Below are 27,211 nucleotides of genomic sequence, written 5' to 3'. Positions count from 1 at the left end.
CTCTCTTTTTTTACTGCAGTGAAAGCAAACCAAGATTCTCCTGTCAGGTATATTTGACTGTCAGAAGTAAAACTGGCTGAAATGGATGAGCAGAGTGTTGAGGTATGTTTACAGTATGATGTTTGTGTATGTTTTATGATTTATGCTGGCATCAAGTTGCCTTTCGTTTAAAGACAAAAAACTTTAGACACAGAACATTACTTTCAACCTTTAGCTAAACAGCAAAAATCTGTCATTATTTACTTGCCCTCATGTTGTTCAAGTATCTATTCCTTTTTCTATGGAACACAAAAGGTAAATTTATAAGAAATGTCCTGAACGCTCTTGTCATTATAATAGAGATTCAAGACTCCCAGATGAAGAAGGGAATTTTTTTTAAGTTATTTGGGATCTATAAGATTTGTGTGCTATATTACATGCTTGAATTGCACAAAAAAAGGAATGGTGCACCCAAAAATGTAAATTTGCTGAAAATGTACTCACCTACAGGTCATCCAAGATGTAGAGTTTGTTTCTTCAAAGAAATTTAGCGTTCCGTTGGTTTGTTCATGACAGTCCAAACAGCTGATAAAAACATCACAATAATCCAAACGATTCCAGTCCATCAATTAATCTATTGTGTAGTGAAAAGCTGCATGTCTGAAATAAACAAATTCATCAGGATGTTTTTTTAACATCAGACTGTGGACATCAGACTAAAGTCCTCTATCCATAATGATGAGTTCTCCAGCAAAAAGTCATTTCATTTGACATTTGAGTGAAATACATGTATGCAAAAATCACTATAGTTTAATGGATTATTTTGTCCAGAAGTAATGGATGCAAGTTAAAATGTCTTAATGTTGGATTTGTTTCTTACTAACATGCAGCTTTTCACTTTACAAGATTAGTAGTTTATTATTAATTCAAGATCATTAACTGATTGACTGGAATTGTGTAGTCTACTTGTGGATTGTTATGATGGCACCCATTAACTATACAGGATCCATTGGTGAGCAAGTAATGTAATGCAAAAATTTCTCCAAATCTGTTCCGATGAAGAAACCCCTTAATTTTCAGCAAATTTATATTTTGGGGTGAACTATTCCTTTAAGAACATAAACTCTTTGATTATTTTGTAGTGAATATTATTAGTCTCATGTTAATTTAGTAATGTGTTCATGTATCAACTAACTCTTCAGAGTATAGCGGAAGTCTTCCGCTGCTTCATTTGCATGGAAAAGCTGCGTGATGCCCGTCTTTGCCCTCACTGTTCCAAACTGTGCTGTTTCAGCTGCATCCGGGTGAGCAAACACATGGATACACACTCATTAACAGCACAATGATCATACTACACACAGCCTAGAGAAGCTCACAGTGTCTGTCTAATTAATCAACGATCTCTCTACTCTCTTTATTGTGTCTGCTTGACAGGACATGACTAAATTCATACATTGAGGATTTGGTTGAATAAGATTTCTAAAGCATGTTTAATATTATTATTATTATCATACACAAATATTATACACGTCACATTTCACTTGAGATCTGACTGATATATTTCTGTTGTTTTTGCCAAAACACTTTAAGTAAAGAGCAGTGTAGATTTAATGCTTTCCAAGTGCACCATGTTGGGAAGAATCCCACTAATAAAACACATCATGTATTTTAATAATTGACCTCTTATTGATTCGGAGGCTAAGCCAAGTTAGCATTTATAAAAGAGTACATTTTCCTCATCTGTTTTCTTCCTGGCAGCGCTGGCTGACTGAACAGAGAGCTCAGTGTCCCCACTGTCGGTAAGTTCTGAGGTTCAATTCAGTTTAAATGATGTTTTGAGCTCTGACGGTCTTTGAAGTAAATCTACTGGATTAAGTATTGATTTTTCTATTGTTAGAGTTTACAGAATGAGATCATTTCAGGGAAGCACTGATTAGTTACATTAAGGGAACCGCAGCCAAAAAAAAAAAAAACTGTAGACAACTGGACCAGAGCCACCTGATATTTGGCAATAGAAACACACTTACATGATTGCCAAAGCAGTTTGAAGTGTGTTCAAACCACAGCTTTATAATTACGTATTTTTAACAAACATACCGGTATATGGTTCTTTTTGCTAATCAAACTGGTGTTGTATTCAGAGCTCCGCTTCAGCTGAGGGAACTGGTCAACTGTCGCTGGGCAGAGGAAGTGACTCAACAACTGGACACACTGCAGCTCTGCAACCTCACAAAACATGAGGAGAACGACAAAGACAAGTGAGTAATACTGAATATTAATACAGTCTTGAAAGATGCAGTACAGTGTTTTTGAACCATGGGCCCTTTTGACCCTGTGGAATAACTATATATAATATTAAATGTGCAATATATACACTACAGTTCAAAAGTTTGGGGTCAGTAAGTGTTTTATTTTTAATTTTTTCTTCTTTTTTTAAAGAAAGAAATGATTACTTTTATTCGGCAAGGATGCATTAAACTGATCAAAAGTAACCGTAATGTTACGTAATGTTACAAATGTCTATTCAAGTTTCTTTATGTGTTTTTCTTTTTCTTCACATTCTTAAAGTGTACCACAGTTTCAACAGCATAAATGTTTAAAACATTATTTATATTATGGCTTTATAATTTTCCTAGGAAAAATAGGCATGGTCAAATGTTTCCATATCGAAAAAAAAAATCATGCGCCATGGCTTATGTTTGGTTTTCATGTTCTGGAATGACTAAGTGACCAATTAGTGTAGAGTTAACACTCACTGTCACTGATTCTCTCTTCTCATCTAACAGGTGTGAGAACCATCATGAGAAGTTGAGTGTGTTCTGCTGGACTTGTAAGAAGTGCATCTGTCACCAGTGCGCTCTGTGGGGAGGCATGGTGCGCAATTCTGAATTCAAAACGTATTAGTCAGGCTGGTGAATTGTCATTTCCTCGGATCCTAATGTGTTGTGCTAAAACATGACTGGTCACACATTGGAGCAAATTATCAATGAATAATACTGGGCCTAATGTGAATGTATGTCAGGTTGTCTCAAACAGGAACTTGCTTTTCTCCTCCTCCTTTTCTCCACAGCACGGAGGTCATACGTTCAAACCCCTGGCCGAGATCTACGAGCAGCATGTGACAAAGGTGAACGAGGAGGTGGCCAAGCTGCGGCGCCGGCTAATGGAGCTGATTAGTCTGGTTCAAGAAGTGGTAAGCCCCCTTCTCATTTCCCGCCCACACGGAGCCATTTAGATCTGTTTTGAGTTGACTGTTTGTAATGGATGCTAGTTTACCAGCCACAAATCCCATTTAGATGGAGCTGCTAATGACAAATCAAATGTTATCTAATTACATTTATTCCTGGTTTGATAAGTGCTTTCGAAGGCGTTTTACATAATGTAGAAACTCCAGGACGCCAAGAAACCCACACAAGTCCATCAGCTACTGTTTATAGCGCCTACGTCAGGGGATTGTCCTATAGAGGGAGCCACAGCACTAAACACGTTTACATTACATGGACAAATACATCTAGCGGATATGAATTTTTAATTTGATCAAAATCCAGTAAAAAAAATAGTAATATTTTAAATGTTACTACAATTTAAACGTCAATGATTTTAGCATCATTACTCCATTTTTCGGTGTCACATGATTCAGAAATCATTTTAATTTGGTGCTGAAGTTTTGATATGGGAGCATGTTTGGGTGTCCACATACTTTTGGCCTTGTGATCTTAATTTTGAAAGCTCTGAGAGCTATACTTTTGCATTTGATGTTTTTCAGGAGAAGAATGTTGAGGCAGTGCGAGGGGCAAAGGATGAGAGGGTGAGGGAAATCCGAAATGCTGTGGAAATGATGATAGCTCGGCTCGATAATCAGCTCAAGAACAAACTCATCACTCTCATGGGTACATACATGCTTTTGTTCTGACAGTTTTCATGTTATCTGACATTTGAGGTCTAATGTAAAGTTGATGCACCCACAGGACAGAAGACCTCTCTGACACAGGAGACAGAACTGCTGGAGTCTCTGCTGCAGGAAGTGGAACATCAGGTGTGTGGCTCAGTAAAATAAAGCAGATGTGCAATGGAGTTACAAGTCATGTCAAAAGAAATGTGCAATTCAACTACAATTAAAGGAATAGTTCGCCTAAAAATGATATTCAAGCCATGATTTACTCACCCTCAAGCCATTCGAGATGCATATGTCAATCTTTTTTCAGACGAACACATTTTCAGTTATTTTAGAAAATGTTTTAGATCTTTCAGTGGTTATAATGTGTAGCTATGGGGCTCACCTCTTTGAAGTTCCGAAATGTGCATGCATCCTTCTCAAAAGTAATCCATCCGGCTCCAGGGGGGTAAACGAAGGCCTCTTGATGGTAATCCGTGCGGTTTTGTCGTAAAAATATACATATTTTAAACTTTATAAACGAAAATATCTGGCTTCCGGCCACGGTCGACGCGCGTTCACGGGAGAAGGATGTCGGCGTATGACGTATGGCGTATCGTAGGAAGCGTCGTGACGTAGAACGAATGCGCCAGCGCAGCCAGAGAGCAGAGCAAAACAAAACTACACTCGGGATTTCCGTGAAGAGTTATATAAAAGAGTATTTAAAAGAAAATGTCAGAGGATTTTGATATTAGAGAAGAGGATATTCAGTTTTTGGCTCAGCCCTATCTGTTTGAACCGGAGTACAGTGATGAAGAACTCAGGAATATGGAGGCGGCTGCATCAGCAGTGGCACAACTAACAGCCTCAAATAGACAGAGAGTCCGGGAGACATGGTGGTGCTCATGCAGGAGATGTGAGGCCATGCCAACAGAGGTCGAGAGTGTTTGCTGCCATGAATGGAAAACTGGAATGCCAACTTTGGAAGCCAATGATGCCGCTATTGAGATGACTGAGTCCAATTGTGTTACAGAAGATGATGGCTTTCCGCCTTTGTTGAGCCAAAGTGTTCTTGAAGTTATCTTCCGTTTACCTCGCATAAACTGGAGACGTCGTCCAAGGCCTGAAGGAACCGGGGGCAGACTAACGGTGGAGTAAGTTTCGTTTTGTGCAAGTAATATGTTACTACAGGTGCGGCTGATCTATGTTATTCACAAATTGCATTTATTTTACAGTCAATTTCGTCTGGTTTCATACCGAGTTGTGCTTGAATGGATGCTGAAAGGAGAAAAACTAGGAAGAGGAAACCGTAAAGTTCTTCCCTCCTGTGTTGTTCAAGCCATAAGGGAAAAATACCCATCCCAGTCTGGATCCTATGTGGGTTTCAGAGAAGCAGATGATGCCTTTGCCATGATGTAGTGTACAAGTCTGCTACCTACTACATTATTTTTTTTGAATAAATACATATATTTCATATACTTTGTTTCCTGTGATGTTTAATTCAACAACTACATTGATTCAACCATGTTTATTTTGTGTTTAACTGGTAAACAAAATTTGTTTCAATTTTTGTAAATACAAATTTTTAAAAATTTTCTGTGTGGCTTTTGAAGTTCAGAAATAAATAATATTACACATACTTTTTTCAAAAAAGAAATGTTACTGATTTTAATTTCTAAACTGTTGCTATTATCACATCAATGCTTTTTCTTCAAGACAACAGTAATGTAACATGACATATAATTAAAAAAACAAGGAAATGTTAGATAAAAATAACTTTAAACTAAAAAAGATAATAAACAGTGCCCAATAATACTTTTATTAAATTCCCACTAAGGCACAAGAGTCTATGTAAAGCATTGTGTAGAGCCTTTACTTAGAAAATCTTGACTGGTGCTTTGAAATGGCATCTTCTTTGGCAGGTTTTGGCTTTCGTGCAATGTTTGCTGGTAATGTGGGAACAGTGAGTTGAGATGACTCGTCTGGAACAACAATGTTTGGGTTTCTACGGTACTCCAGAACTACATTAACCAGTTCATCTCTAAATGTTTGTGTGGTTGGTTCAAACAGTTTCTTAGCTACCCACTCCTTGGAGTGCTTGGGAAACACAACATTGTAGCGTTGTACTCCTAGAAAGAAACAAGACATACATGTTACTGTACTATATATTATTAGACTAATGTTAAACTACTGACCCATAAAAAAAAAGCACTTTGCATTAAATTTCATAATTTGGAATTCACTATTGTTTTAAACTTTTGTTGTTGTAATGTTCTTTACTTACCAGAGGTGGTTGTGGCCGGTTTGCGATGTACATTTTCATTATGATTCATAATTGCAAGCTGTGTGCATGCAAACATGGAAGAGTAATGAAAGTGCAAGTTCTTCGGACAGTACTTAAGTAGCATGGAGTGGAAAATTTCAAGCTTGCCTGTAAAATAAGGAAACATAATTAGTCTGGTGTTCTAAATAATCACTTTCCATATATACACACAATGTGATTTTGGTGTAACATACCTGTATGCTTAAACAGGGACATTTGCTGCAGGTCCTTCAAAATACCTTTGTCCAGAACTATTTTCTCCAGCGTATGGTATGCACGAGACTCTTTCATAATCCACCTCTTCCGTCTCTGTTGGTCAGGATTGAGGGCAGGATGGAGACATCTCTGTTCTAGGCCATCTTCGGTCCAACTATGTTCCCCAGAGATGTGATGAAGTATTGACTTCCATTTCCAGATTAAGTCCTACAAAACATAAGTTAAACAATTCATTATTTAATTTTAATTAAATCTACATCATCTTTGTAATGTTATATGGTGTACAAATTAAAACTTACTTCAGGGTCACCTCCACAACTAGAGCAGCAATACCACAAATGGTTGCAGATGCACTTGATCCAGGGCTGGAGATCTCTGTTGTCTTTGTATCTTGACAAGGACAGTAATTTCTTTAGCAACCCTGAGGAAACATTATTGACACGGTAATTACACAAAATATAATTGAATGTATATATACAAAGTACTTTTTTAATTACTAAAAGTAATCCTTGAGTAAAGGTTCACATTCAAACTAATTTTGAAAATTAAAAACAATGTAGTTCATTTACAGATTTAAATTTTATCTGACACAATTTCTTACCCTTCACCACATGCCAAATGTCAAACTCAAGGTGAATTAATGGATAATCCTCCCGTATGATCTTTCTTATGGATGGTGATCTGTCAGTGGTCAACACATCTACTTTGATGCCTTTCTCCAAAATTTGATTTAGGCCTCTTTTAAACCCAATGGGCTCCATGGCCGCTGAGCTAGATGCTTCTGTCACCTAAAAAAATTTAAGACACAACAAATATATTCTTTATATTAAGTATAAACAGGTTTTGTCTTTCTTTATAGTGTTTTCATTTAGGGTGTAATAAGTATAATATTCTGTATGTTTGTACATTACTTTACAAAGTATATTACCATTTGTGGTGTTTACTAATTAAAACTTTGCATAATTTTATACTGTATATATCAACATGTACACTCACCTGCACCAACTCAAAGTGTACAATTTTATCCGTTGTGTCATCCATAAGGCTGTATGTGTTATATTTTGCTGAAAACCCAGGGCTGTAGCAGGTAGGACATAAGATGAAACAATAAACTTTTTGTTTTTCATATTTCTTTTAATTATTGTAAGAAAGGTGTCTCATTTACCTGTCTGATCTCCCATCCCCAGATAAATGCACCTCATTCTGTAATGCATTTTGAAGCTGTAAATCGTTCAGAATCCCAGCTTGTTTTTCTTTGTAAGTAGCATCAACTGCAGGAATGAGGTATGAAGACTGCATTGAATAGAAAGCGGTTTTCTTTGGCACCTGTAAGTTCAGCAGTGCAGCCCAATCAGCAATGTTGACATAAGTTGCACCACTGAATAGGACACTTGCAGAAACCAGAAGATTGTTTAAAGGCATTCACCGAACATCTTCACATGAACTCCAACGGCCCTGATGTTTGTTCTCGCATTCCCACAGCACTTCGATACGGCTCCCATTGGATTTTTTCTCGGTTCCAGGAATTAGTGCTCCACAATCCTGACATCTTCTAAACATCTTCATCACATTTGATTCGTTTACGATCCATTTTCTTTCCTTCCACTTCTCATTTTCTCTATCGTCCTCTGTAGTTGTAGTTGACGTTGATGATGTTGAGCTGGCAGGAACAAAACTTGAGTCCTTGTCTGATGGACATTGCATTGAAAGCATGCTGATATCGAGATCACAATCTTCAGATTGTAGTTCAGTCTGTGATGTCTGATCCTATGTGACAGACAGTAAATTGTAATCACAATTTTTAATTATAAAAATAGTGTGTAAAATCACACATTATTATAATCTACACATAGATACATTTTTCTAGTAATAATTAGAATTTTTTTTAGATATTTAGATATCACAACTGACATAACTATCATAACTTGAAAAAAATGTTTGCATGATAAAACACTTACTAAGTACTTACCGACTGATATAAACTTATGGGGGGTAAGGCTATGTATGTCCCAGATGTTGATGGACCTGTCCTTCTGTCAAATGATTCTGGACTTCTAAGCGTGAACTTGATTCCAGCCATAATTCCTTGATTCTCTTCTTTGCTTCTATGTTTAACTGGAGTTGACTGTGGAACACCCTCTAGTGCTGATATATCCAGGACAACTTTCTCCTGATCTTTTTCAGGTGATGTGCAAAGCAGATTTGGCTGAGCCTGTACAGCAGGATCCCTTGGTGTTTCCTAAAACAATTCATAATGCAATAGTACATGTTTACATACATGTAGAGGTTAAAGTGAAAGTAATTTAACTAAAAGTAATTATGTAAACCACTGTTTGACAACATAATCCAAACAACACGACAACTGGGCAAAACATTGCATGACAAAACGCATATGAGTACTTACTGACTGATAGAAACGTATTGGGGGGAAGGCAATGTATGTCCCAGATGTTGATGGACCTGTCCTTCTTGGAATTGATTCTGGACTTTTAAGCATCAATTTGAGTCCTGCCACAACTCCTTCATTCTCTTCTTTGCTGCTATGTTTGACTGGAGTTGACTGTGGAACACCTTCAAAAAATGCTGATGCACCCAGGACAACTGTCTCCTGATCCTTTTGTGTAACTGTGTAACAGAGACTTGACTGAGTAGTAACATCAGGATCCCCCTGTGCTTCCTACAACAATAGATTGTACATGATTACATTTTAAAAGAAAAATTAAATATTTATACAACAGAAAAAATGTGTCCATGACATTTTAACGTCATGTCTTATCTTAAAACGTTAACTAAAACTTAATTAGTATTCGGTAAAATTAGGAAATAAAATGTTTAATGTCCCTTAACTTACTTATTATGATGTAATGTACAGACAGACGATTGTAATCGTGAAATAAGTCCCTAATGTGTGATACAAGACCGTATGGACTTATATAACAACCTGCTGCATATACATTATCCCTTACATGTAGCATCACAATCAATACACAAAATAATACACCCTACAGTACAGAGTACTCAATACATACCGGATTTTGCGGGAAAAGCAGCACAGGTACAGGCACGGCTGACGATTTCAGAAGTGGTTTTGTTTTTCCAATCTTTGCCTCGTAATCGTCTGGACTGAAATGTTCACTGCACATCCGATATTGCAAGAGTTTTTCCTTTGGTGTATTTATATCCCAACCAATAGCGAGCAGCCATAACTGCAATCGCTCAGAATCATGTACTGGGAATCGGTGAAATGCTACTGGTGCATCTTCCTTTGACGCCCGCGCGCGTAACATTAACGTTTTACATATGTTTAAGCATCCAGGGTAGATGCAGGCCCGAACCATTTCATACGCCGACATCCTTCTCCCGTGAACGCGCGTCGACCGTGGCCGGAAGCCAGATATTTTCGTTTATAAAGTTTAAAATATGTATATTTTTACGACAAAACCACACGGATTACCATCAAGAGGCCTTCGTTTACCCCCCTGGAGCCGGATGGATTACTTTTGAGAAGGATGCATGCACATTTCGGAACTTCAAAGAGGTGAGCCCCATAGCTACACATTATAACCACTGAAAGATCTAAAACATTTTCTAAAATAACTGAAAATGTGTTCGTCTGAAAAAAGATTGACATATGCATCTCGAATGGCTTGAGGGTGAGTAAATCATGGCTTGAATATCATTTTTAGGCGAACTATTCCTTTAAGGCCTGAAAAATAAAAATAAATAAATAAATATATATAAGGTTTTAAAGTAGAATGGGTCAGATAAGAAAATGTGATTTAACCAAATGCTAATTCTGAATTTTATGTGAAGTTTTCCAAGTCAGCTTTTCACTTAAATTATGCAGTTGCAATCATTTTAAAATTAAAATATGGCTTTAAGTTAGATTTTAGAAGAATTCATGACCGTTTCAGATGTTTGTAGACTTTCTGATTTGTGACTAGTGTGTTTTCTCCTCACAGCTGCGTTTGTGCAGTAAGAGTGAGCTGATCTCTAAGAGTCCAGAGATCCTGCTCATGTTCCAGCAGGTTCACAGGAAGCCAATGCAGAGTTTTGTCACCACCCCTGTCCCACCAGACTTCACCAGGTACACAAACATAGACACTGTACCAGTTATATTGCTCCCTCACACACAGAGACGAGATCTGTGTACGCTTGAACTTTGGCGCTCTCTGTGGCAGTCTATGAATAATGAATAAACATGCACACCTGTAAAAACAACTCCAGGCTTATAAAGCCATTCAATCATAATGTCAATTTGTAGGCCAATGTGACATGCTATTTCTCCAGTTAGATTAAAAAAAAAAACACTTAAAGTTTGCGGTAAACTTGAAGAGACATTCCTATTTCGATTTGCAAGATAAATTGCTCAGTCATATTTCATTTCTTCTCAGTGAGCTGGTCCCTGCCTATGACTCGAGCACTTTTGTTTTGGCAAACTTCAGGTAATCACACTCCCTTTGTCTTTACTATTAATAAATTTTTTTAAATGCTGCATTGTTTTTCTTGCGTCATTTGAATCGTTGTTGTCTCATTGCCTTAAGTACTCTGCGGCAGAGAGCCGACCCCGTCTACAGCCCCCCACTCCAGATATCAGGCCTGTGCTGGAGGTTGAAGGTTTATCCGGTAAGTTTGTCACCCGTAACAAATTAAAATTTACAGACTCTTCCTATTCTCACAGATGTTGTTGTTGTGTTTTAGGATGGCAATGGCGTTGTTCGAGGAAACTATCTCTCTGTTTTTCTAGAGTTGTCAGCTGGACTCCCAGAGACGTCCAAGTAGGCTGCACTTGCTGTCCTGTCATCCTGCTGTGCAGTGTCACAAATATTGTTTTTAAAGGCTAACTGGTTGCATTTCGTCCAGGTATGAATACAGGGTGGAGATGGTTCATCAGGCCTCCAGTGACCCCACCAAAAACATCATTCGAGAATTTGCATCAGACTTTGAGGTGGGCGAATGCTGGGGGTATAACCGGTTCTTCAGGTTGGACCTTCTCGCCAGTGAGGGCTACTTGAATATGCAGACTGACACTCTTGTGCTCAGGTGCGACCTTGCAGCTGAATTTTAGACTATTTTGTAATAATAAAAATTCATTTTATTTAAATGGTGCCTTTCATGCCATGGTCACCTTACAGCAAGCAAATTGGTAAAAACAGTAGTTAAATAAACAAGTCCTGCTAGCATTACAAAGTTCAACAGCACAACTGCATACATGCGTCATAAATGCCATAAAGGCTGAATAAGAGCAAGTCATTAGAAAAAGCCTGGGTAAAAACATAAGTCTTAAGATTAGATTTAAAAGTGTGAAGTCTGTTGCTGTTCCATATATTAGGGGGAAGAGAGTTCTATAGGCGAGGGGCCACAAAACTAAAAGTTCTTGCTTCCATGGTGCTTAAACATATACGTGGTGACTAGGGCTGTCACTTTTAGTTCGAAAATCGATTGGACAATCGATCGGATCAACCAAAAAAAGTTTCGAAAATGAAAATAGGGAATCGATTTTAACCAAATATGTACACTATTAATTTTAAAATAATTAAACAATTAAATAAATTTATGTAACAAAACTCACAAACAAGCAGAAAAAGAAAATAAAGAATTCCCAAAGTGCAGTATGCCTTGCAAAAGATAGACAGAAAATACCAGCAATTTTACGTGCCTATAAGACCCAGTGACGTCGAAGGTGACCTCTCTGTGTTCACACCAAACGCGAATAGAGCGTCTGGCGCGAATGATTTCAATGTTAAGTCAATGTAAAGAGGCGTTATGATAAAAAAGATTTTTTCACAAAAGTGACACCCCTAGTGGTGACACAAGAGAGATCGAGTGTGAAGACCTGAGTGCAAGAAGGAGTATAGATGTGGAGAAGGTCGGTAAGACACAGTAGAGTAAGGCTTTGTAGTGCCTTAAATATGGGAAGCAAAGTTTTAAAATCAATGCAATACTTTACTGGGAGCCAGTGTAAAGGTTGGAGAACTGGAGAAATGTGCTCGATCCTAGAAAGAGAACGAGCAGAACAAGGGGTTCTGAACTAGTTGGAGTCTGTAGAGAAGTTTAGAAGGAAGACCAGTAAGGAGATCATTATCGATGTCCACAGTAAAAGAATAAGATTTAGTCAAAGTAGATTTTGTACCAATAAGTAAATTGCTTGTTTAAATTGCAAGTAAATTGAGTTTTAGAAAGTTGTCTGAAAGCCAGTCTTTAATTTCAGCTACACATCTGGTCAAGGAAGGTGGAGGAAAAGAACTAGAGAGTTTGGAAGAGGTAAAGCTGGGTGTCTTTGGCATAGCAGTGAAAATGGATACTATATTTCCTGAAAATATGGCCAAGAGGAAGTAAATCGATGATGAATAAGAGTGGGCCCAAAACAGAAACCTGAGGGGCACCTATAGTAACTGTAAATGGTCTTGATTTAAATTTATATGAACAAACTGAGTGTGATCGGTAAGACCTAAACCAGGACAGAGGAGTGCCAGTAATCCCTAAGTGATTGAAACAAATCTGTCCAGGAGTATCTTGTGCGAGTTCATATCAAAGGCCACACTCAGGTCAAGTAGGACAAGTATTGTTAATAAACCAGAATCAGCTGCCAATAACAAATCATTAGTTATTTTGACAAGAGCAGTCTCTGTGCTATGGTGGGGATGGAAACCGGATTGGAATTGCTCAAACAATTTATTATTTGGGGAGATGATTGTGAACTTGAGCTGCAACACATTCAGATTTTAGAAATTAATGGTCAATTAGAAATTCAATTCAGTTCACGTTATTTGTATAGTGCTTTTCACAATACAAATCGTTGCAAAGCAGCTTTATAGAAAATTAAGTTTCTACAATATATTTAGTAGTAGCTTGTCAATGGTGACTTTCAAGTTGATGTACATATGGCAGAAATGTACGGTAAAAATCAGTTAATGACATAAACAGACTATGAACACTATTAACAGCAATGATTTTATGTTGCATCAAACTTATGGGAAAATTTGGTGGTTCTGTATGTTGTTTCAAGGTTGGCATCATTTGAGGTCCTCATTTGGCATCATCTCTTCTCGGGAGTTCTGGATCCAGACTGGAGCTTGTGTAAATGCTAGTTACCATGGGATGTCAATCCCATGGTAGAAACAGAGAAACAAATAGAGACATAATTAGCGTAGCTGCTGTTCCAAAAAAAAAAAAAAAAAAAAATTTTGTTCAACCCAAGCTAAAGAATAATAATGTGCATTTGATCAAATATAACTGCAGTCCAAGATTATGAGATGCATTATTTGAATGCTTGGCTAAAGAGATGTCTTTAATCTAAATTTAAACAGAGAGAGTGTGTCTGAACCCCGAACATTATCAGGAAGGCTATTCCAGAGTTTGGGTGCCAAATGCAAAAAAGCTCTATATTGGTTGATAATTTTCAAAATTTCACAGATCAGTCCCTGATTTATTTAGTATAGGGGTAATAATAGTAGTTTTAAGAGAAGAATGTACAGAACCAGAAACAAGTGAATAGTGAATCATTTTACTAATTTATGAAGGCAAAGATGGTAAAGGGGCTTTAACTAAATGAGTAGGCATTGTGTGGAGATGACAATTAGTAGTTTGAGATTCACGCTAAAGTGTACATAAGAGACGAACACAGGTCTACACAGAAACCCAAAGATAAAGATGGCTCAGAAGACAACAAAACGCTGTGCAGTGCCAACGTTAGGAAAGAGTGGATGAACTTTATTTTTAATGAAGTTAAGAACATGTCAGTCCTTTTGTTTACTTGATTTTACTGCGGATTCGTTTACAAAGCACAATTCCAAGTGGGATTTTCAGAAAGATTGAAACTAAAAAAGGATGCTGTATTGACTATATTGGATCTGACAGTAATGTTGCAACACACAGTTTTGTGACTAACTGTTTTTGTTACATGATCACTATTTCCTTGTCTGTTAAACAGATTATTTGAAATGGGTATTTTTGCATTTTAAACCTAAATCACTGAATTGTCCTTCTGTGAAGGATGTAGACTGACAAACATACACAACTATTAGCCAATCATAGCAGTGAGCATTTACTTCCGAGTCTACAATCTGCCATGACTATTCAAAAGGAGCGTTCTTGCAAGAAGGGTTAAAAACAGGACATAAAAAAAAGCCTACTAAAGAGTTACTTCTAAATTATGACGTTTTTGATGCAAAATTCTTGATAATGGCTTGACAGCAGAGAACAGTACAAAAAAAAAAAAATTTCATGACCCATTTAAAGCCTGTTGACACATGAAGCATACAGTATTTGTTTTTAATAGGATGGGAATGGAATTTCCTCCTCCTTTAGAATGACCATGAAATGCATGATATACTATCCAAGGATATATCCAGTGTATGCTTCATTTCTCATGCTCTGCTTTTTCTATTAATCTCCCAGGTATCAAGTGCGATCACCTACGTTTTTTCAGAAGTGTAGAGATCAGTATTGGTACATAACTCAGCTGGAGTCAGCCCAGTCCAGCTACATTCAGCAGATCAACAACCTAAAAGAGGTTAGTGGTAAAGATGCTAGTTTTATGTTACCCTGAATACATCCTACTTAGAAACTGCATTGTTTCAAATGTGAACCGAATTTGAAATAGCCACTTATTTCTATATAGACTGTAACGAGTGTTATTTATTAATGCATTAGGTATACGTGTAATATTTGTGCTGTAACATGTAATGCCTGTTGATGTTTTTAAACTTAATGAAGAAAAACTTTTTCCAAATTGTGTTGTCATGTATGCGTTTTATCTTTTGGTGTATTTCTGTTCAGAGGTTAGCTATAGAACTGTTCCGTCGGCAGAAGTCGAGGAGTTCCTCTCCACTTGAACGGCGGCTCTGCCCCACGACTTCCTCCGGAAGAGACTCTCGTCAGGGAAAGAGCTCCGTACTAGAGGAAGGGAGTCAGGCAGCCTCAGCAGAGACTAAAGAAGATGAGGATGAGGAGAAGACCCAGCATGATGACTCTAATGTAAGGCCTGTCAGAGCAGCATGGTGAAATTCATTATTATTTCATATTATTTTAGCAATAAAACAAACTTTTTCTTGTTCTTTTTGAAAACTAAAAACTCCCCCAAGATATTATCCATCATTTCATCATAGCCACATCTTAAACATCTTTTACATCATCAATTGCTTTTAGGCATGTGACATTCAAATCATATTACACTCATTGTGATCTCTAAAGAAAACAAGCCTACATATAATGTAGTGAACCTGAAGCCCTAACAGCCACGTTTCTTGAATCATTTTTATGCTCGAAGCTATTGGATGTTATATTGCGCACATTAGGATCAGTTTGCTGATGATGTGTTGATGCAATGTTAGGAGTTGTCTGACGGGGATCTGGAGGTGGACTGTCTAACTGGAGATGAAGATGTCAATCCTCTGGACGGTAGTAGCACCTCTGGGAGCTCCACAGCCACCAGTAACACAGAGGAGAATGATATTGACGAAGAGACCATGTGCGTACAAGATTTAAAAACCTCTTTGCTAAAATTTCAGAATGTTTTTTTTAACCATTTGAGGCCAACTGTTATAGTCACGAGTATGGTTAAAAAAAAAAAGTAATAATTTCCTTGTTTTCTTGTTTTCCATTTCATTTTGAATGACAGTCTTGATAGTCTCTGTTCATTTTCTTTCTTTATCTGGAAAAATGCAGCTTGGAGATTTATTCTGTTTGGAGAATTTTATTAGAAAGAAACTAAAACAAATTTCTAACAACATGAGGGTGAATAAATAATGACAGATTTTTTTTTTCCCCAGCTGAACTATTTCTTTTAACCCAGGCAGAATCGTAGCAATGACTAACAGTTCTGATGCAAACCTTACTGAATGAGCTATAATTAGAGCCATTAATAATATTAATATAATTTATCATACTTGTTGGAAGACAGCACTTGATGAAGGTCACAAGTTTCATTGTGGGCTATATGTAGATAATGTAGGTCTTTTGAAAGCGTTTCTGGCAAAATTGTGATCAGCTCTTATAGTGATTTTCTTTTTTTTTTTTTTCTTTTTTTTTTTTCCTTAAAGCAGTATTCCTCATTTGCTAGGTCACGTTTTCTTGGTGTGGTAAATACTAGTGTACTAAGATTCTCACATGAGATGGTGCTTTGTGTGCCATAGGGTAACAGCTGTATCCTCCCCCCGGCTGGAAAGCACAGTTTAATTAGCGCTGCTACCACATTTGTGACAGGCATTCCCTCGTACTCTGTGTTTAACCAGAGAGCTGTTCTTTCTGTCCTGTCCTATCACGATCTGAGAGAATGAGCAGTATTGGCAGCTTTGACTTGTGTAGGCTCTGTGAGAGCGCTCGCGTTTCTGTAGTGAGGTGTTGGAGTCAGAACCTCACATGTTTTTGCTCATGCTCCAGGCTACCGCCCGCTCACACTGCTCTCAAACACACACATTGCTCCAACCAGATGAGACGAATGAGTCATCAGAGCCTCTGCCTCCTGCTTACAAATGCTCGTTCTCACAGTCTCTGGATTTTCCAGTGTGCACACACACACACACACACACACAAACATGCTCTCTTGCTCTCAAGCCCACGCACATTCTCTCACACCTTTGACTCTATTTGCTGGAGTGTTTTGTGTGAGCTCTTCATGTTGGCTTTGTAAAGGTGCCCATGCACTTACCGTTACCCAAATGTCAGATGTGCCGCTTATTCAGGATAAAGTAGGGGAAAGAGGGAATTATGGGGTGTTAGGCACTGTTTACAACTGGTATTATCATCTCAAATGGGTTTTCTGTGACCACTTGAGATTGCATATGGACTTGATTTTTGTTTTATGATCACATTTTCCCATTTAAATCAGCAAAAATGGAAAAGTTCAAAACCTTTGTTTCAGCACAGTGGTTCACCAGAGAGTAGGTGGTTGGTCATGTTTTTCCAGGATGCATCATGACCAATTAGCAATTTCAGTACAAATGCAATAATGTCCAATTATATATGATTGATTTTATTATTATCTACAGTGTAAATGCTAGCAGGGTATGTAAACATTTGTTAGATGTATCTATGTGGAGTCGAAGCTCTCAGCTTCTATAAATTCTGTAGTGGAACCGCTGGAGAGGACTGAGTCATCATACAGTTGAGCCTGAGACAATGGTGCATGTTACCCTTACACACACACACACACACACACACACACACACACACTCACTCACATATACATACATATTCAGCAGGATGCTTGGAGCAGAATGCTATCCTCACCCCCTGTGGAGCAGCTTATTTCAGACTATACCACTTTTCACTATTAATAGGGGGAGCCACACAAACGAATCCTAACTATTTAAAGCATGCGGCGATACACTGGGGATATAATACCAGTCACACCTCATCTAGCTCCATTGGGATCCAATTAATCATTCAAAATCTAGAGCTGATTTGGTTATGCATTGTGGATTTGTTTACTTGCTGCTGACATTCTTCTAGTACTAGAGAAATAACACAAGTGACTTGTTTTTTTTTAATCGGTTATAGGTCTGGTGAGAATGATGTGGAGTACAGTGGGAATCTAGACCTGGAGGAAGGTGAATTACCCGATGATGTTGCAGGAGCGACAGGTGAACCAGAGTTTCTCTGTCCAAGCGGCCTCATTGATTCAAATAATGCTGTTTCTCTAATGAAAAGCGAGTGTCATGCATATGGCAATCTGGTGTGTTGAAACACTTGCCTTTAAGTGTCATCGACTGTGACACCCTGTTAATCACTTGTAGTGATGTAACTGAGCCTAATTACCATATCAGCCTTTGAAGATTGACTGCAGAATCTGCAGTTTAAAACACTGTCAGAGCTTCTGCTGCAAGACTCTTAGTGCTCACAAAATTTAAATTTCATTTAATAATTCTCACCCAAAAAATACCTAGGACTATACTATTTAACTATATGACTGATATAATAAGTTAAAAAGTATAACATAAAATTATGTGCCAGATAAATCATTAATAATAAACAATTACATTTCCATACAAAGAGGGTCAAGTTTGATTTTCATAAAAGTAAAAAAAAATGTTAATTCAAAATATTTAATATGCTTATAATAATAGTATGTTAATAATAACAGTATTTCAACAGTCCATATATGCTGCATATTGTGATGTAATCTACTGTACTGTACCCGCTGACAATTATGATACATTCTCTGCCTGTACTTTTCATATCTCTACTGGCCACTACCTCTAATGCTTACCTATTGACTATAGCTGCATAATGCTAACCTTACACCGTCTGTACTAACTGTCTCCCACTGCTGGTCAGGAGGTTCTGGTGCAGGTGCCCGGGGTTCAAGGAGAGGGGCAGGTGCAAGCTCAGCCAGCCTCCTGGAGATCGACCCGGTCATCCTCATCCAACTACTGGACCTGAAGGACCGCAGCCATATGGAGTCATTGTGGGGGATGCAGCCCCGTCCCCCTACATCTCTACTCCAGAGCCAAGGTGGCATTGATGTGATCAGAATTATGAACATGAACTCACTCTGAAGTGAACGTATAGTTGACATGATTCATGACTCATTAACCGGTTTTGATTGACAGCCGCTGCAGTGCCTTCTCGTAAAGAGCGTGAGCGTCGGCCTCAGGCGGTGCGTCGGTCAGCCCCGGACTCGGGGGTCCTGATCAGACTGAAGGCTCAGATGGCAGAAGTTCGCAGTAAGATGTCAGACGTAAAAGGACAGCTGGAGGCGCGCAGTGGACCCGGTAGATTCCCCTCTCATGGAGCCGCAAACCACGAGCAGGGCCCCTCCACTGACTCTGAGATGGGACCCAGTCGCAAACCCAGCGATCTGCTCTTCAAAGCGCCGGTCTCATCACGACACTCTCGAAGTGGTATGACACTGAGCTAGATTACCTTATATGACGCATAAAACAATGTTTTAGTAACATGAAGTTTAGATTAAAATTTGTATGGCTTTGTAAAAGTTATTGTGCAATTTAGGCACTTTTTTAGGACAAATATAATGCAGTCTTTACAATTATCATGAGCTCCTAAAACTGATTGACAATTGTATTGATTATTAATGAGCAAAATGCTCTTTGAAATACTTTTAGAAAGAGTACTGCATATCACACACTGTACAAAACGTCAAAATGAGGCAGCGAAAGGTCAAGATTTTTATAATGTTACAAAACATTTTTATTAGTTTATAGTTCTTTCTATTAGTCAGATAATCCTGGAAAAAAGTTGCATTTTTCCATTTTTAAAAAAATACTAAGCAGCACAACAGTTTTTAACATTAAAAAAAAAAATTCTTGAACGCCAAATCAGAAAATTAGAGTGATTTCTGAAGGATCACGTGACACTGAAGACTGGAATAATGACTAAAATTCTGCTTTTCCATCACAGGAATAAATTACGTTTTAAAATATATTGAAATAGAAAACACTTCCTCAAAATGTTATAATATTTCACACTATTACTGTTTTTACCATCTTTATAATCAGTTAAAATTTAGCCTTGGTGAGCATAAGAGTCTTCTTTCAAGAATCATTAAAGAATCTTATATAGTTGTAGATTGAGCGTGACTTTGTTTCAGGAGTGAAGAAGGCTGGTTCTCCTAAGCAGGAGAGCGTGGGAGCTCTGGGTGGACTGTCGCTGCGCAGGGCTGTGGATGCTGGGGAGAAAGAGCTGAGAGGAGCTGGACGAGACTCCCCTACTGAACCTGCTCCTTGTCTCAGAGAGGGAGCCTCCTGTTTGGATGGTCAGTACACTACACTAAACATCAGTCAACATGCTTGACTAGACGTCCGCCAACCTACTAGTTTATCTAGTCTCATCAGTTTTTCAGCATCTTGCACCATAAGCATTGCATTTTAAAGATGCCATGTCAATCTAACCTAACCAGCCTTACTGTGACTACTTAACTAGTTGTTCAGATAAAATATGAAAATATGCAGTTTTGCTCACCCCAAGATGCAACAATCACTTTGAAATTCTTACAATTACGCTAGGAATAATCTGAGAGTTTCATTTTGAGAGACTTCTGGAAAACTCAACCCTGATATTACAGCATGTATTCAAATCGTTTAGAAGTGACACTATCTGGGTTTCGCAGGCTCGCTGAAAGCACACAGTGTGCAGAGTTCTCCTCCCTCGCTGGGAAGCAGCTCCTCTTCCTCTGATAAGCCCTCTGGCTCCAAACACGAGGAACTTCTGTATGGAGCTTCAGCTTCAGACCTGTTCAGCGTCACAGGCCTCAATGGAGCAGCTGCTCCTGTCACCAAACAGCGCAGGACTCCAGCCATCGGGTAATGTACAACAGCACAGTGTATTGTTTGTGTGTGTGTGTGTGTGTGTGTGTGTGTGTGTGTGCTCCCAGTCATAAACAAATGCAGTAAGTGAGCTTGAATGAATGTTGCTGTTTTCAGATCTAGAATAGACGTTAAAACGCGCAGCCCCTTGGTTTTAATTTGTCATTAAATTCATTGTTATGAAGGAATCTCTTAAAGGGTACATCACATACACCTAATCTCATGTTAATCTTGAGTACCTATATAGTAGTACTGCATCCTTCAAATATACAAAAAGTATTTAGTTTTATCATATTTATAAAAGAAAATACAGCTTTCCGATTCTTTCCTGAAAAAGCCAAGCTCCTGGAGGCGTGCCGTGGGCGAAGTTATAATACTGATGTGTTGTTTCCATTAACATATATTCACTTATGTGCTGATTTCCAAAAAAATACAGAAATCTGATGCAGTTGTACTTACATGAATGGGGTCTTTTATCACTGGGACCGCTCCATGTTTTAATAGAAAACGATGTGCAAATCCAGCGTCGACTAGGGCCTTGTTTATAAAACATTAATCAATCAAATGATCAGAACACACAAACGCACTTGATACACTCCGCTGCCCCGGAAAAACAAACTGCATCCACTGTTCATGTAACGCAGGGTTCTTGGGGAAGCTGACCACGGTAAACTTTCCCTCACATCCAAAAACACACTTATTTGGAGACATTCTCAAACAATCCTACACAGCTCTGACAACGATTTTGAAGCGCGTTGATGTGCGCGGTCTCGCTCTCCTCTGGTCAATGTGTGCACGGGCGCACTTTTCTGAGAGAAATGCTCATATAAGGAGTTCCGTTCTCGTCTACGTCATTAGATCCATGATCGAAAAAAAAACAGCCGAAACTTGTACCAACCTGGAAGTAAGATTTTCAGCACAGAAATTCTCAGTCATTCTTCTAAATAATTTTTTTAAACTTTGGCCATGTTTAGCATGAGAATCCATCTCTTTAACACTGTGAACAACTCTGAATACATGAAACACCATTGTACCCCCCCTTTAAGTTTTCTTCTGATGCTGTAAATCAGGGGTTGGACTTGGTATTTACTATTATTTAAGATACCTTTGCTACTTTCTGATCCTTTTTTTTTGGTTTGGTTTTTGTTTTACTGTTTTGATTTGTCTTGGGGTTGGATTTTGTTTAGTAGTATTTGTTGTTAGTTGCACATTAAATACTTGTCACACATTTGCTTTTACCATCTTAATTTTTGTTTTAGTGTATTTTATGTAAATTAAGAAGCTTAATGTATTTGATCATTACAGTATTTGGCTTTGTTCTGTGTTCTTTGGGTTGGTGGTGTTGTTTTGTTTAGCTTAGTTAATGCTAATATTTGCCTTTTTTTTGTTTAACATGACACCCTTTTTTCCACCCTTACTTTTTTTAAATTTGTGTTTGTTTGTTTTAGTCAGCATGCCGATTAGTGCTGCAACGCGTCACACTGTTTAAATCTCGCGTAATGGCTGCTTCTGCTCCTGGGAATGGAGAAAGTTGCATTCTATCACAAAAACAATAGGAAAACATACTGGCGCTCCCCGGTGTTACGGTTTAACTGGTTACCGTGCTAATGAACATTTCATGACGTCTCAGACAACTGTAAATTTGTGGCTACTGTGGTTTAATTATAAACGTTATCGTTAACTCATATTTTCCATGGTAAAATAATTTCCTTTGCTTCTTTATTTTTGTATACTGTAAAAACTTCAACCACATTTAAGTATTTTTTGGAGAGAAAAAAAATGAATAAAGGTTGAAATATTATATTAGAAGTTGTGCTTATATTTTTTTGTAAAGTTATCCAAAGTCAAAAAAAGAAAACTAGATTAATAATTTATTTTAATAAAAATAATCGTTAGAGTAGTCAACTAATCGAAAAAATAATCGTTAATTGCAGCTCTAATGCCGATGTTTTGTTTGTCTTTTTTTTCACATAAATAGCATGACACACAATTGTGACCCTGGACCAAAAAACCAAGTGTCAGTTTTTTTAAACTGAGATTTATACATCATCTGAAAGCTGAATAAATAAGCTTTCCATTGCTGTATGGTTATTAGGATCGGACAATATTAGTCTGAGATGCAACTATTTGAAAACCTGGAATCAGAGGATGTAAAAAAAATCCAAATACTGACAGGTCTGGGCAACTTTAAAGTTGTCTAAATGAAATCTTAGCAATGCATATTACTAAGCAAAAATGTAATGTTTTTTTTTGGCTATTGCTACAAATATACCCCAGTGACTTAAGACTGGTTTTGTGGTCCAGGGTCACAATTTGTTTCTGCCATACTAATATTTGCTTTTATTTTGGTGTGTGTGTGTGTGTGTGTGTGTGTGTGTGTGTGTGTGTGTGTGTGTGTGTATATATATATATATATATATATATATATATATATATATATATATATATATATATATATATATATATATATATATATATATAAATTATTTTTATTATTTATTTATTTAAGTTTTTTTTTTTGGTTTTCTTAGTTTTATTCAGGGCTATTGTTTTTTTTTCACATTAAATGGCGTGATACACAACGGCTTTTTTAATAAGGTTGTATCCCTCAGGTCTGGCCTGCTGACAGACAGCTCTCTTAACTGTGACCGAGAGGGTTCCGGCGAGATCCATCAGATCCTGTCACTGGCTGAAGCCTCCTCTTCCTCCTCACGCCCCGATGAAGGTGAGACATGAAGATCCGTTTTTGAAAACTCAAAAACAGGAAAAAACATGGGGTATAATTATTCTGCAGCAAGTTATTGCTTCTGCAACATCGATGTGTTGCATCGATGAGTCACCGCACACGCCGTGAAGGAATGCCACTGTCATTTTAACTGAACACAAAATTAGAGGAGTTCTCAGGAAATTACATTTATTCAGGTGCTTCATGAGTAACACTCTTACTGTGCAATAGGAAATAAAGCACTACTAATACTAAATAAGAAAAAAATAAATTTTCTCAGTACTGACATCTGAAGGAAAGTTCATATAAAGGTATGATTGTCTGTCCATAGGTCTGGTCAGCCAGACGCAGCCCCACCATGTGCTGCCGAGCATGAGCAGTGACAGCGAGCTGGACTGTGACACAGAGAATGAGAACGAGGATGAAGTGGTGGCTCTGGAGGCTGGAGACTGTGCGTTTGACAGCAGATCTCTACCCTGCACAGGTTCATATACCACCATACTTCACTGCTGCTGTTAGCTAATACACTGAAATATGTGCAAACTGTTGGCTGGTAGCACTCAACTTATTTTTTACTGTTCAAATTTAAACTTAAAAAATGATAAATGTCAGTTCAGATCAAATTGAAAATGTAACTTGATTAATTTATTTTAACATTTGTACACGGCCGTTCTATAGTTTGGCATAAGCAAGAATTTTATTTTTTTTTAACTCTTTTGCTCATTGTGACTCCATTTATTTGATCAAAAATAGAGAAAAATGAATATATTATTGTGAAATTTAAAACAACAGTTTTCTATTTTATTAAACTTGAAAGTATAATTTATTCCTGTGATGCTTACTACATATATATATATATATTTTGAGCCCGTGAGGGTTTTCCAGGATTGTTTGATGAATAAAAAGTTTAAAAGAACAGCATTTTTAAAATGGAAATCTGTTTACTATTGATTTTTATCCGTTTAACACATCCTTGCTGAATAAAAGTATTAATTTCTTTAATTTCTTTAAAGAATTTACAATTTAAACATACTGAGCCCAAACTTTTCAACGGCAGAGTAAATTAGAATCAGTCTTACTGAAAATTAGGCAACAAGCTACTAATTATAACAAAACCATGGAAGCTAGTTTCCACCATGGAATAACAAATAAAAAAGGTAATTGCAACTTTTTATCTCATAATTTGGACATTTTTCTCCATATTATGACAAAAAGAAAAAAAAGAATTGCAAGAGATAAAATAAGAATTTGTATTTTTATAGCTAGCAATTCTGTAATAAAAACGGCAATAATTGTTGGATGTTAGTTTTTTCTTTTCTTTTCTTTTATCCCGTTGTGGAAATGCGCTTCCATACAGAAGTAATACAGACTCACAGAAATGTCTATTTAACATGTCATTGTCAGTTCAAAAAAACTAATTATGAATGTAATGTGTTTATTATTTTTGGGGTTATTATTTCTTTTTAATTTTGGTGGGTGAAGATGCAGATTATTGCAAAAAAATTAAATAAGTTGTTGTATGTTAGGTAAACACCCAATCACACAGTCTGTATGACGGATAAATATAAGTGCTTTGTTGAAGTTAAAAATTGAGAGGGACTGGTCAGCCACCTGCTTAGTCTGTCATTATCTCCCAGACACCAGCGTAATATAATATTAGGGTATTGCAGTATATAATATGACAGTACAGACTGGTGTTCCAGCAGTCTGTGTGTGGTCTGATGAAGTGGCGTCTGTGTCTGGTTCTCAGGCGAGCAGCTGATCCCTGATGATCTGAGCTTTGTGACTGGAGACACCACAGAGAGATGATCCGCCACTGGGTTACAAAAATGTCTGCAAGTCACATGAATCCTGTGTCGTCAGCCACTGAATGTGCTCTTTACATGTCTGTGCACTTACTTTATTTTCAGAACAGGACTATATGTTTCTGTGTGCTACTGTATGTTATTTCAGAGAAACTACTTTTGGGATGGTAAGGATCAAGTTTTAGGTTTTTTTGCCTTGCATTTTGAAATGCATAACATTCCGTTATAAAACTAGGTGTATATATTTTGTTTGTGTGCATAACTATTCATATTACAGTTCTACACATTTTCTTTATTTTTGCAATGTTGTTTATTGTCAAAATCATAGGGAGTTGCCAAACACCTCAATACCTTGAGTTTTCAAATGCTTGGCACATCGAGTCAAAGAATGTCAGTACAGGTGCTGCTCTCTTACTTTTTATCTGGCTTATTCTTTGTGCAGTTATAATAAATATATATATATGTTTTTTTTGTTTGTTTGTTTGTTTAATGTAGCTTGTGTATGAATATATTAAGCTGTCCAGAACACAGTTCATAGATTCCTATACCTGAAACGTTTACACTGACTAAATGTCTGCAAAAAGGGAACATGGAGCCGTGCAAACAAGTTCAAACTATTTCCACAATTATAATTTTTTATATAGTTCAAATAAGCAGTTATTTAGCATTGCACAGCACAAGCACTTTTGAACTTCTTAATGCTACATTCCCTTGTATGTTTTTTTTTTCCTTAAGTTATTTTTAGCATGTTAACTCAAATAAAAGGCAGTTACATACTTAAACCAAAGTCTCAGACGGGTCCAAGTGTGTGTTTGCGTTGAGCTCAGACAGAAAGCATTGATGACGTGCTCTTACGGCAGCAGCAGCAGCTGGGTAATCACTCCGTTCTGTTGTTAATAGATGTGATGTCATCAGCAGCAGCAGCTGGGGAGTGATGCACATATATTCAGTTAAAGTCACGGTCTTTCTCTTTGCATGCACAGCTTTCGCTCTGCAGTCTGTTGAACTTGTGAATGTTTTGTTGAAAAGTGTACAGCGAGTAATGCATTGCTTTTGCTGTTTAATTATTGGTTTAAGAATTGCTTTATGCAAATACTTTTTTCTCCCACTTCCCCTCCAGCATGTTCTGCAATGATGTGTTAAACAATGATAACAGTGTTCCTGTGACTATTCAATGTAAAGCTAATTCATTTTTTTTGTGCTGTTATTAATAATGTTTCTCTTTTGATGTTTATGTTTCATGTGAGGAGTAAGAGGGCAGTCTGCTCTCTGTGTACATTTCTAGTTTACTGGTTTCTTCTCTAGCATGTTTTTAAAGATTTTCTGGGGGCCCAAAACAAACTGGAGTATATGCGCAGTATGTACTGTATATTTGTCTAGATTAAAAACTGAACAAATAAATGACGTGATACTATCATTATAATGCTTTTTTCATTTAAATGACATTTACCATAGTGAAATATGTTATAAGGTCTACAAAAAAGGTTAATGAGAAGTATAAGTTATTATAATTTTTTTTTATTTTTTAATGTGTTAAATTGAATGCTTGTATTATCTTTTTATGACAGTTAAGCAAGTTTTTTGTTTTGGCGTTCCAATTTTTGTGAAAGGATTTTGTAGATACATTATTTATATATTAGTAGTCAGCGTTTGAAGAGGTTTAAAAAAAGTTAATCAAAGTTGTCTTAAGACAGGAGCACATTTTAGTTTAGGTTTTAGGACTACTTTGATAAAAGGTTTTGATCCACTTCAAATGCTGACTAGTGTATACAGTATATAAATATGTATGTATATACATGTATAATGTATAATATAAAATGCAAACAATACATGTGCACACACACACACATAGTTTTAGTTTAATTTTTAGTTTTACCTTTTTAAGTGAAATATGACCCAGCTTTCACCAGCAAATATGTAAGTATATTCTTATAAAAATTATATAAGAAAATACTGGGAAAATAAATATAATATAAAATATAATAATAATCTTATATTTTATGTTCATTTAAAGTTCCCGTT

At 37.1% G+C, this 27,211-nt stretch overlaps 1 protein-coding gene across 1 annotated transcript; it reads left to right on the top strand.

Annotated features, from left to right (window-relative positions):
• LOC132127066 (E3 ubiquitin-protein ligase TRIM37-like) lies at positions 1–26,612 on the top strand. The gene is made up of 24 exons (XM_059538684.1): positions 1–102; positions 1,182–1,283; positions 1,738–1,778; positions 2,121–2,237; positions 2,766–2,853; positions 3,050–3,172; positions 3,746–3,869; positions 3,948–4,015; positions 10,355–10,479; positions 10,787–10,837; positions 10,937–11,018; positions 11,094–11,170; positions 11,256–11,435; positions 14,793–14,907; positions 15,174–15,371; positions 15,728–15,864; positions 17,895–17,977; positions 18,672–18,848; positions 18,947–19,237; positions 19,945–20,109; positions 20,464–20,656; positions 23,272–23,384; positions 23,716–23,868; positions 25,135–26,612. Exons 1-24 carry the CDS (start codon positions 82–84, stop codon positions 25,191–25,193), a joined length of 2,883 nt encoding a protein of 960 aa, XP_059394667.1. The 5' UTR covers positions 1–81; the 3' UTR covers positions 25,194–26,612.
• Positions 26,613–27,211: the final 599 nt, after the last annotated feature.

The sequence above is a fragment of the Carassius carassius genome, chromosome 45 (genome assembly GCF_963082965.1).
Source record: "Carassius carassius chromosome 45, fCarCar2.1, whole genome shotgun sequence".
Lineage (NCBI taxonomy): Eukaryota > Metazoa > Chordata > Actinopteri > Cypriniformes > Cyprinidae > Carassius > Carassius carassius.
This window is presented reverse-complemented; position numbering and strand designations above follow the sequence as displayed.